General features: G+C 57.9%; 1 protein-coding gene across 1 annotated transcript in view; it reads right to left on the minus strand.

Moving 5' to 3' along the window:
* Nucleotides 1–12,362, minus strand: part of ADAMTS7 (ADAM metallopeptidase with thrombospondin type 1 motif, 7) — a 55,807-nt gene that overhangs the window by 15,093 nt on the left and 28,352 nt on the right. The window contains 6 exon segments of the mRNA XM_009881163.1: nucleotides 97–1,257; nucleotides 4,433–4,646; nucleotides 5,461–5,587; nucleotides 8,279–8,420; nucleotides 11,009–11,253; nucleotides 12,192–12,312. Of these exon segments, the coding sequence (XP_009879465.1) occupies nucleotides 97–1,257; nucleotides 4,433–4,646; nucleotides 5,461–5,587; nucleotides 8,279–8,420; nucleotides 11,009–11,253; nucleotides 12,192–12,312 (2,010 nt within the window).

A 12,362-nucleotide genomic window follows, 5' to 3' on the forward strand; every position in this document is an offset into this window, starting at 1 on the left:
CGCGGCGGGACGGGTGTTGCCAGCACTGCTTCCCATCTCCCGCCCCGGTCCCTGAGGGGTGGGGAAGGAAAGATCTGTCCTCTCCGTCCCACGGGCTTGCTCCTCGGCCACCATTGCGGCATGTGTGCCCGCCATCCCCTCCGGCATTTCTGCCCACCCTTCCTGCTCCTTGCTCTCGGGGGCAGCACCGTTGGCAGCACCGTTAGCATCACCAGCGATGACAAGCCCCATTTCCCTTGAGTCTTCATGGCCTCTCCCCGCAGAGCCGGCCACGTCCTGCTCCTCACTGCCGGCGTTACTCGGCCCCTCTGTGCTCGCACGCCCCTCGCTGCTGCTCCCCGGCTCTCCCAGGCTGTCGGACGGGTCTGCGCCGGCGCTGCCCCTGCCAGCCGGCAGCGGTGGGGAGGGATCGGCCGGGTAAGGAGCCCAGGGAGCGGGGCCATGGGCTGGAGCATCCTGCCCAGGAGCGGCCCTCGTCGGCATGGCTCCCCAGGGCTCATCCGGGGGCGGGTGGTCGTGGCTGTTCGCAGAGTCCCAGCTCATGGTGGGCAGGTGGTTCTCGGAGCGGGGCACAAGCGTTGCATCCTCCATCTCACCCATGAAGTCAGGGATGGCATATTTGGGAGCGGCTGTCCCTGCGTCCTCAGGGACCACACTCAGGAGGTCATTCATGGCTAAACCCCCAGGCTCCGTCTCTCCTTCACCATGCACAGGAGCAGAAGTCTCTGCTTTGCTGGTCACCAGATGGTCCTCACTTGCTCCTCCTCCCGGCTTGGCAGTGTGCAGGACATCAGTGGACATCTCGTGTGACCCCTCCACATCGTTGATGCTCAGCTCTGGCTTAGGCTCCTCGCCTTTGGTCTCCTTCTCCGTGAAGGGATAGTACGACAGATCCTCATGGAAGTTGATAAAATTATAATCATAGTAAAAATCGTCAACAAAGACATTTCCCTTTCTGGCTGAGAAGTCCTCCTCAGTGATGATATTGACATCATTGGATTCTGGAATATTTGGAATTAAGGGGTTAAATTTAGGAATGCTGTTGCTGGGGATATAATGGATTTCATTAAATATTTCTCTACTGGAGGACCCGCTGCCAGACCAGTCCATATTGGCACTGTCTAATTTCTTCTGGCACTGCGGCAAAGAGCAAATAGTTTCCGAGCTGGGTCTTTCTGCAGGGTCACAAGCGGCTCCAGTGCTGTTGCTGCAGTAAACAGGGCGCCTCTGTGTCCCGTTTCCACACGTCGCGGAGCACTGGGAAAGGGAGAGAGACGCACACATGAGGGACAGGAGCGCGGGCGATGCAGGGTGCAGCAGAGGAGCGGGGAAGGGGCCGGCAGCGGCACTGCAACCCGTCCACCTCGCTGGCGCTCCCCTCCAAGATACTGAAGCGGGTGCTCAACTGTCCCATGCACCGTGATGCTTTGGGCACGGGGCAAAGGGGCTCCACGTCACTCTGCCATGCTCCCACCACCCACTGGGTCCCGAGACGTCTCCTGTGCCAGTTCCAGCTGGGGCATGGGGTCCCCTGTACCAGGAGTGAGAAGCAGGGGGTGCTGGTCACACCGGTAAGCAGTGATGTTACTGGCCAAATCTACCGCTGGGACCGTCTCCCCGTTAGAGACCGTCCCAGGGCAGGGTTGGTATTGCAGGGGACTTTGCTCAGGGTGATCCTTGACCTGCACTCCAGCCAGAAACAATTTTCCCAGGAGATGGACATTGTGAAGGGCACTGGGTAAGATGATCTAATAGGTCTTTTCTCTGACCTATCGCCATGAATTGCATCTCTTCTTCTGGAAGAGAATTTTTTGAAGCAGGGGATAACAACATGGGTGTTGTCGCAGTAGGGAAAAAGCAAGGGTCAATAAGCAGCTTTGTTGAGGACACCCCCTCCTCCACCACAATGGTCTCTTTGAGATGGTTCAGTATAAAAGAAACCCACAAGCTGGAAAGAAGGGCAGCAACATTTTCTGCTGGGTAAGTAAATCACAGCCCTATGAACACCACATGTGGGCTGCACGAGCCACAGGCCGCTGCAGTTTGCGGTGACAGATGCACAGAGCATTACTCACGTACATCAAAGTGCCTCACATAACCCAGCCAACACGAACAAACGGTCAACGAGGCAAACAAACCCAACGGAGGGGATTTCTGGTGTTTGGATGAAAACAGACGGGCTGAGGCGAGGGTTTGATGCACAGCCCCCAGCACGTAGAAGTTAAGAGGTAAAGGTGGACAGGCAGAGCTGCTGGGCTGGGCTGGCCGGGAGATGCGCTCCTCAGACAACATATACTCCTGTATTTTGAGCTTTTCTCATCTCTGCTCGGTCCTTACGAGGGTCAGGTGCCTCATCGGGACTTGCCCCGCTCCCCGCGCTGGTCCTGGTGGGCTCCCGGGTGGGTGCCCACCCCATGGGACGTCTCCTCCCCGTGCCACGCTGCGCCGTGCCGGCCGGTGCCTCCCCAGCCCCGTATCTCCTGGGCAATGCCGGGTAGGAGCAGAAGGGACCCTGAGGACTGTGTCCGGCAGGAGGGACAGTCCATAACATCGCATGGCCACCGCTGGGCATTTCCAGCAGCTACACAATGTTGCTGAAATAAAACATTACTGCACATTAACACCTGCGGGAGGGGTGCAAGCAAGCTGCTTCTCCCTACGGGGATGGCACTGCCAAATGAGGGAAAACAGAGGTCAACTCCCACCACATGCGCCTTAAGCTAAAATTTCTCAGCAAATGCCTCCCGCTCCATCCAGGAGACAAATTCCAGGTGCTCAGCTCTTGCAGGGGGAAGAAGGGGGCTTATTCGCCAAGGCTCGGTTATCAGGAAAGCCTCTGGCACACAGACAAGAAATGACGGCTGTTAGGAGCCTCACGGAGGAAGACCCGGAGCTTGCAGGAGGGTTCAGCATCGGCACACGACGGCAGGAGGCATCACGGCAGGCTGCACGGTGGGACACGCATAGACCCGTACGCAGACCCTCACGTACTAATGGACAACAAATAATACTGCCGAGCACACCGATAACTCCTTTGGAAAGTCCATAGAGCTGGACACTGCTTTAGGGTCCTTCTGAAGGCATCAAGTCCCAGTGTTTAAGCACTGTGTTGGGCTATCCAAACGGCAAATAACCCCTTCGGCTTTGCGGGCTGCCCCGGTGCTGCCAGTGCCAGAGAGGCGTAGGTGCTGCCCTGCCCGAGGGTCCGCAAGCACAAAAAAAAAGCAACACCCCCCTGTTGTTATCACTGGACAGAAGGACCACGTTTCTGGAAAGCTTCTGAGCCCCTCAAATTTCTCTACTTACTGGTGGTGGTGGAAACAGAGCAGGAAGAGGGCTCTCGCTTTAAGCGAAAGGAGAGCAGAAAAATTACAGACAACTCAAAATCTCAAGCACATTTTTCCTGGGCTCACAGATCCATCGATGTCAACACCACAGAGGATGACTGCGACGGCTCGTGCTGGCTCCGTGCACGGCACAGACCCACGGGCAAGGCGGGATTTTTCCTTTGAACTGTTGCAGCCTCCTTTCTCAGCCCTGCAATTGTGGCTTTTGTGGGCCCCTAGCAAAATATTTCTAAATAGCCCTCATTTAGCCTTCAAATGTTCTGCTCGCATTTCTATTCCATTTGTTTCTTAGCAACAATCCAGTTCCCAGGCTCTCTCATTTCTCTCTGGATACTTGTCTTCACACTGAACGCTTTTTGAAACCACTGCTTAAACTAGGAGTTATAATTCTCTGGTTAAAACCCTCAACCTGTGGTTAAGCTGATCCACTGCAATACAAAAATAAATACAGGCTACACAGGGTGCCTGCAGACCACGGCACTTTATACATGGGGTTGTGGGTTTTTTTGATCTCTCCTTCTCTTAAAAAAAAAATGCTGAAAAATTTGTGCTGGCTCCCGCATTCCCCGGGCGCATCACTGAGGGGGTCTCTGTCTCTGCCCCCCCCGCAGCAGAGATGGGGCAGCTTTGCCCCACGCCAGGTCATGCTGCCGGGAAGCAGATACCCACCGGCCAGCACGCACATGTCGGGGGCACCCAGACCCCAGTTCGCCCCTCAGCAGGCAAGAATTATCTCTAAAGCTTCTGCCAAAACAAAGGGGAAGGTTCGCGGTGCTGGAAAATACACTGAAGGGTTGAAACCCTCTTGTTTGTTCCCTCCTTGCAATCAAGCACGGAGCACCCTTCAGAGAGGATGGGGCAGAGTCAAACAGCTCCGTGCTCCTTCCTCACTCTCAGACCTCCCCGTGCCACAAAGTCCCCATCCGTCTGAGCTGGTGTTCCAACGTGAGCCCCCAGAAAAACATCCATGGCTTCTCCCGGCAAGCAGGAGCACGCCCATCGCCCTTGGGCAGGCTGCGGACGTCCCGGGGGCACTCAGTCCCCAGCTCCCGCCAGCTTTGCGGGACCTCCCCGACCCTCCTCACCTCAGACCAGTTCCCCACGGCCCACTGGGAGGGACAGGGGACCTCCCGGTGACAGGGCGCCGTGGCCTCTGGCTTGGAGAGGTGCTGGCAGTCCGCGTGCTGCAAGGCCCTCTGCTCGTCCAGCCCCACGCTCTGGATGCACAGCACCGTCCTCTTCATCAGCCCCGAGCGGCCGCAGGTGGACGAGCATTTCTGCCACTCGCCGACCCACCACCTGGGTAAACGTGGAAGGGGAAATGTCTCAGCTCCCAGCCAGGCCCCGTCCCGTGTCCCACCACGCCGAGCACTGCGGGGCGGTGGGTTTTAGCCAGCACCAGCCCGGAGGGGTTTGGGGACAGGAGATGTACACGAGATGCACGTGGGCTTTGGTGGCCTGTAACGATCAGCGGGGCCCGGGGGAGTTTGGATCCCAGCTGCGGGTTGTGTTTCAGCCCTGGATTGAGGGTCAGGGGTGGATCAGTCCCCGTGTTGTGCCAGGGATGGTTATTTGCTCAGAGGCAGAGAGGGATTGGAGATTAGGAAAAAGTTCTCCACTGAAAGGGTTGTCAAGCCCTGGCACAGGCTGCCCGGGGAGGTGGTGGAGTCGCCATCCCTGGAGGTGTTTAAAAGACGGGCAGACGTGGTGCTGAGGGATGTGGTTAGTGGTGGGTTTGGCAGCGCTGGGTTGACGGTTGGACTTGATGGTCTTAAAAGTCCCTTCCAACCCAGACGATTCTATGATTCTAGGGGCTGCCGGCCCTGCCAGCGTGGTGCCTTCCTGTGCAGCTCGTGGTCTATGGACAAGTAACACACTGCAGTGGCCGGGCAACCACTGGGATTTGTTTCCATGGACCAGCGCAGGGTCTGGGACCCATTCTCAAGCGCGAGGGAAAGAAGAGGTGCAAAACCAGGGGTGCAGACAGCTGCGCACATCCTGGTGCAACCCGGGCATGGCAGTGACCAGGGTCCCCCCCAGTCCTGCTCATCCCTTAGGGCAGTTTGGAGATCACAGCTCTGGTGAGGGGAGGCGAAGGGCAAAGCCGGCAGACCTGGCGGGACAGGGCTCCTCGCTGCTCTTCCTCTGCTGGTCGTCGGGGCGGGTAAGCGCGTCGCAGTACCGCTCCTCCACGATGCCGGCCAGCTTCTCCACACAGTGCACGATCTGCCGCTGCACCCCTGCGGACACAGGCGAGGGCTGGGCTCCAGACGGAAATCGTGCCGAACCACCCAGCACCCTCTGCCAGCAGGCGAGAGGAGGCCCTCGGGCAAGCTTGAGCCACCAAAAACAGGGGAAAGAAAATGAAACTACCACCGAAACTGGAAGTCGAGAGCCCGTGTCTGCTGAGGTACTGGTTCCCTCACGGAGCCCAACGGCCCCAGTGCTCCCAGTGTACCTGGGTGGGAAACGCAGAGCTGGACAGCTGGTGTCAATCCGACACGTGTGTGGTGAGACCTACGGAGCTCACTGGGCTGGAAAATGACCCTGGATACGCAGCTGCAAAGCAGGGACAGCTAGGGAGGGAGGGAGGGATGGGTGGGTGGAAGCAATTCCAGTCCAGTCAGGACATGGGCTCCCAGGCATTACAAGCAGCAGACCATAACCAAAGCCTCTCCCTTGGGCTGGTGGGACACGGTGTCTGCCTGTCCAGCACAAGGCAAACCTCAGCTCCTGCCCTCAGACCGAGTCCAGGGCTGCTCACGTGGAAAGCTAAAAACAGATCACAGAAACAGTTGACAAATCTTGTTCTCCCTTAGAAAAAAGCTGCCAGATTATATCTGTTCTTTTGGGGCTTAGAGATGTCAGGAAATACCTAAGGAATGGCAAGAGTTTACACAGAAGGCAAGGTGAGGACAACTGTGTCCAGAACCGTCGGCAGACCCCAAACTCAGAGAGATGGCTTTCTTCAACCTCACAAACTCCATGGGATGTCTCTGCTCACCCTCCCAGTGCTTTGTCTCTGTTCCAAGCAGGACACAGGGACAAGACGGGTTAAAAGCAGGAACATCTCCACCCTGCTGCCGGCTCCCACTCTCAGATTTCTGCAGCGACCCCAGCTCGGTCCTGGTGGCCTCCGGCTGTGTCCTTTGGTCACAGGCAACGCAAGGGGCATTGCTGGGTGAGCTGCTGAGCAGAAATTGCTGGAATAAAACCTTTCCTATCCTACAGTTTTTACAGTCAACAGTGAGACGAAGGAATCATCAGCTGCCTGATGGGATTTAGTAGCGATGCAGCCAGTGGAGGCTCTGCAGGAGACACCCCACTGCTGGAGGGACCTCTTGGCCAGGGGGGAAAGCCTTTCCCCACCGCTCCCCTTGCGAAAAGCCTCTGCAGCCACGGTGCAGGATGCACCATCTATTTGGGGCTGCCGAAGTCATGTGGAGGAGCACAGGACAGGGAACGGCGGCGATGCTGCAGCCTGGGGGGGGCACCGTCCTGGCACCACCGCCCAGAGCCACATCCAGCCGTCGCAGCACGTGTGTGTACGTATGCACAGACATACACTGAGGCTTTTGGGGAGGCAACCGACAGCAGCACTGACAGCCGCACAGCTTTTTTGGCAGCCTTCTGCCCCAGCCGCAGCTCACGGATAAATCACCCGCCGAAGCCTCCTGCCCCCGGTCTGCAGCACTCACGGGACGACATTTTTCAGGATGACCTCATCCTCAGCACGCTGCCTCCCTGCCTGCTTTTGTCCTCCTTTCTGCAACACGTACTTGACCCGTGACTTGGGAGAGCTGTAAATAATAACCACTGCCACCAGCTGAGATTGATAAGACCCTGCTGCAGCTGCTGAGCTGTGCTCCAGCTCAAGCGCTTGGGAGCTTGCGGGGCTGGACCCCGCAGAAGAGGCTCAGCCCGAGCTCTCCCAAATCCACGTCTCAGCTCACACCGTCATCCAGCCCAGGGAGAGGGGCTCAGCCCTCCTCCGGCTGCTCTCCTGGGGCTGGACAGGGTGAGCATCCTCACCCGACTCCTGCCCGATTTGCTCCGGTATTTCCCTTCTGTTCTGGAAGCCAAGCACTCAAACCTTGCAAAGGCAAGCTGCTTTTAAACAAAAGCAAGCGCCCTCAGCTCCCGTCCTCCTCAACTCCCCGCGCTGCAGGGCCCACGCAAACCCACAGCAAAGAGCTCTCAGCATAAACGTATGGAAAACGCCTCGCCAGCTCCCGCTGCACCACAACGCTCCTGCTGTGAGCAGGGATCCACACCTATCTCTCGGGAACGGGCAGGAAACATCTCCTGGCGCTCTCTGCTACCTAGAAAGTATAAGTGTCCTTCAAATCCCTTTTCCGCACTGGCTCTCAAGGAAGCACTCGCTGGTCCCAGCCTCCCCCCTTGCAGTGTGCCCGGACCGTCCCCTCCATCAGCTGCCCCAAAAGCTGTCCCCAGACACAGGGCTGGTGGAGCGGTGGGGCGGGAGGGGGGATGCAAGTGTCCGACACCGCGGGGCAGTGCGGGACCCGGGAGCTCTGCCCACGCTGGGCACCCTCCCATGTGCTCTCCATAAAACCCTCGGAACGATCCCCCCTGGGGAGGCCCAGCCAGGCGGGGGACCGGCCCCTCCACACCCCCTGGATTTCTCTAAAGCTCTTTTGTCTCCGCCGCCCTGACGCCCTGCGCAGTAACAGGACACCGAGCAAGGAGCAAAATGCTGATAAAGCACAGGGTCTGGCGGGTGAGCATGGTGGGGCATCAGAGAGTGGTGACCTTAGCAGATGTCGCTTTTTTTCCCCTCCCCCAAGACCTCCTGAAACCAAAGGCACAGAGATTTCCAAGGCATCCCCACGGTACGGGGATGCTCTGCCCGCTCCGCTCCTCCACCGCAGGCAGCCGAGCCCAGGGGGTCCCGCGGGAGACGGACTCACCGGTCCCGCACGTGGCGGTGCACGTGGTCCAGGAGCCGAAGCGCCAGAGGAACTCCGTCTGCTCGATCTCGTTCTCGCTGTCGGCCGGGCGCTGGATGGTGTACTGGTACCGCACGCCGGGGTTGGTCTCCTGGAACAGCAGCTGTGGGGAGACAACAGGCGGCCAGGGAGGTGGCTACTGCAGAGCAGTTGGGGCTGGCCACTGCACCCCAAGGGCTTTTCAGGAGATAACAGCCTGCCTCGCACAGCCATAAAGATGCCATTCTCCATCCGGCTCTGTACCAGGGCTGCACTACCTGTACCCCAGCAGCAGATGACCATTTCGTAAACGGGGTTAGCAAACGTCTGAAGCAGTGTAGGAGCAGAGGAGCTGCCACTGCTGCCCCCGCTCAGAGCGTTGGGCTTGTGGAAATGTCAGGTAACAAGAAACAATAACAGTGAGAGCACTGAGAACCACCAGGACTTTGTTTTGTGTCTCCCCTGATGAAGAGCCCGGAAGGATTCCCCTGTTAATCCTGTTCAGTCCCACTGCCAAACACAGCCCCATCTGAGGACCTCCTCAAGGTTCGGCGTGGTGAAGGGCCCAGGACGGGCAGATGTCCCCTTCCCCGCAGTCGGCGCTGGGGAGGAGGTTCTGCATGTGCCACCACCGGCCCCAGCCCAGCCTGGGGTCTGCAACACGCAGGGCAGGAACGGCGCTCCCGCCGGTCGGGAGCACACTGAGCCACCTCTGCCTCTCTCCACCACTCTTCCTGTCACCGCTCTCCATATTGCCTGCAGGGAACTAGAAGGAATGGTTTCCTTCTCAGTTTCCTGGTCATAAATGAGAAACATCCTTCTTTTGTCAAGTGATTTCCACTACTTATCAAAAAGGTGTTAAATGTTAAGTTTATTATCATTATTATTCATCCAAGCTGGCTTTAAAAATACACATATAGAACCAAATTGTGACCAAGAAAGCTTGCATTCAGGTCTGAATGCTTTCTATTAATGGTCAATCAGACACTCAAATGTAAGATTTTAAGTTTTTTCTTAGTCAAAAATCAGCCTTCAGCTTTCCCTAAGTTAGTGTAGAACAACAGCAATTTCACCCTTTTAGGTGTTTGTGTGTAAAGGACAGTTTGCGGCTGACACAAATCCTGCCCGAAGCACCTCCCGCACCAGCCCTCGGCACAGGCCGGGAGTTTAACCTTGTTTTTCTTAGCCTAAGTGCTCCCATTATTGCCAGAGCTTTGTTGTTCTTGGAGCTTTGGCGGGAGCGGGAGCGAGGGCGTCTTTCCAAAACCCCTTCGTGAATATTGAAACGTTTTTGTCGAGAGGTTTTAATTAGGTTACGAATCCCAGAAAATGATTTGCGGGTGCCGAGCACGCCAGCGTTCCCGTTAACAGCAGCGCTTGGCAGCAGACGAGCCCAGGATCCCGCTCGCATTTCATCCTGAGCCTCTGCTGAAAGAAAGGCAGAAGGCGCAGACTTTGGCTGCTCGGCATGGCCGGGCTCCAGCGCCACGCCGCAGCGGGGCCGATGCTCGGGAAGAGCGCACTGGGCTGAGCCAGGATTGCCGGGGCGGTCCTGGGGGTCTCTGGGACATACCTCCACGGTCACTGCCTCTACGACACACTTTGCACCACAAAGAATTTCAACCCGTGCCATCGTCTGGGGGACAATCCCCACCGGCTTCTCCGAGTGTCTCCTGACAGCTTTGTGTTCATTATTTGCTCCCCCAGGGTCTGCCCTTCGCAAAGGCAACCCCTGATGGGAGGAAGAAACGGGCAGATGCTCTCCTCCTCTCTGCAACTCTGCCATCCTGGAAACTCACTGCTGCAATGATTTTTATTTTTTTTTTTTTTTTTTTTTTCTTTACCCTCTTCTGCCCAGACCCGGGCAGGCAGAGCGGCAGGTCCCGGGTGCTCTCCCCTTCCCGCAGAGCCACGGCTCACCCCAGGCACCCCCAATGGGGCTCACCTCCTCAGAGCCTCGGGGGGCTGATGAACCATAACGACTTATTCTGGGGAGGGAAGTAGCTTTATGGAAATTCCCACATGCCAAAAAAAAAAAAAAAAGAGTAAAACTTGGAATTTCTAGATGTTTCAGAGGATTTCAAATGTTCCTTTCAGATTTTTACCTTCTGCCTCAAGGGGTTTTGCGAGGAAGCTGAGCCTGACCTGCAGCGCCCCGGGCAGTATGGCCCGGGGTTTGGACCAAGGAGCAGGACCCCGGGCTCTGAGCTCCTCACCACGGCGTCAGGCGGTGCGGAGGGGGACACGGAACCGGCGGGAGCGCGGCACTGCCGAGTGGTCCACCCTCTGCCACCGCACACGGCACCGCCACAGCTCCCACCGCCTCCGCCGGCTGCTCCAGCCCTGCCAGAAGCACGGCGGGCTCTTCCCCCGCTCTTGATAAGATATGGGAAAGGCCTCAGGAAACGCACTCTTTCTCCTCATGCTCTCTCTGCTGTGCAAATATTGCGAGGAATGCTGCAAAGGGGATGGGGCTCAGCTGGAAGCGGCGCGGGCTGGAAACGCTCCCTGTGCCGGCAGCGCGTGCTCGGCTGCTCCCCACGTTGGGTCCCGGAGAAACACGCTCAGTGAGGAGATGCACAGCCCCATCCCTCGGAAGGCAGGGAAGTGCCGTGACGGACCATGGCAGATCAGCCCTGCACGGGAAGGCAGGAGATCTGGCAGCAACGTCCCCGCCACACACTCCCACCACCAGAAGATCCCGGACCATACCTGGATCCACACCGGCTCCACGGTGGGCCCTGGGGAGGTGAGGTTCTCCCAGTTCCCTGTCCTCTTGTAGGTGAAGGTGGTCCCCGCCACCCTGTAGTCCCCATTCCACTGGATGGTCCATCCGCCGTTGAGGAAATACTTCTCCGGGTCCTCACTCCGCAGCGCCAGGAAATTCCCAGCTTCTGCGACTTCTTCAATCCGGATCTCGCGTGCTCCCACAGGGATAATCCCAATATCAACGTAACCTGGGGATGGAACCGAGCATTGGCATTGGGGGATTCAAAGATGGGGCAGAGATGATCTGTGCCCTCAGGTGGGTGCCAGTGTCCCTCAGGGGCCCGCATCATGCCAATCCTTACACCGCTGTAAGGCACCAGTGGGTACCAAACCCCACATGGCACTGGGCCCAGCTGCGTTCCCTGCTGGGAGAGCCCATCGCTGAGCATGACATAGAATCATAGAATAGTTTAGGTTGGAAAGGACCTTGAAGATCATCTCATTCCAGCCCCCCTGCCCTGGGCAGGGCCACCTCCCCCCAGCCCAGGTTGCTCCAAGCCCCGTCCAACCTGGCCTTGACCACCTCCAGGGATGGGGCAGCCACAGCTTCTCGGGGCAACCTGCCCCAGGGGCTCACCGCCCGCACAGGGAGACAGTTCTTCCTCACATCTCATCTCATCCCAATCTGCCCTCTGCCCGTCTGAAGCCATTCCCCCTCGTCCCATCACTCCATGCCCTTGGAAAAAGTCCCTCCCCAGCTCTCCTGGAGCCCCTTTAGGCACTGGAAGGGGCTCTGAGCTCTCCCCTTTTTGGCCTTCTCCTCTCCAGGCTGAACCCCCCAACTCTCCCAGCTGACATCTCCCACACGGGTGCTGGCACGGCATTTACCGCCCTTTCAACGTGTCCTTGTCAACCCATAAAAATCCCCTTAAACCTCTCCAAACTGGCTCCAGCAGGCATAGATTTGTTTTCAGGCTCTTTGTGAGCAGTAAGGGGATATTTTTCTTCCGAGGCGTAAGAAGTGGAACGGCAACGCCACGTCTCCCCATGCTGCCGCTCGGACCTTATCCCATCCAAATCGACAAGTCATGATTAAAAACCACACCGCAAACGAGCAGCAGCAGCGAGCCCGGCTCCGAGTGGACCAGGTCCCTGGCGTTTTGGGGACGGAGCTGAGCGCCCTTACCCAGCCCCTCGCTGTCCTCGAAGGTCTTCTTGACGGTGTGGCAGGTGGAGCCGTCCCCGTGGCAGACGCCGCACCGGTCCTCCACCGCGTTGGAGTCAATCTCGTAGTCGCAGCCCACGTTCTGCAAGGCAGCCCCGTCAGCCGCCTGTGCCTGCACCCTTGCCCCCCCCG

Source organism: Charadrius vociferus, unplaced genomic scaffold (assembly GCF_000708025.1).
Source record: "Charadrius vociferus isolate BGI_N301 unplaced genomic scaffold, ASM70802v2 scaffold623, whole genome shotgun sequence".
Classification (NCBI taxonomy): domain Eukaryota; kingdom Metazoa; phylum Chordata; class Aves; order Charadriiformes; family Charadriidae; genus Charadrius; species Charadrius vociferus.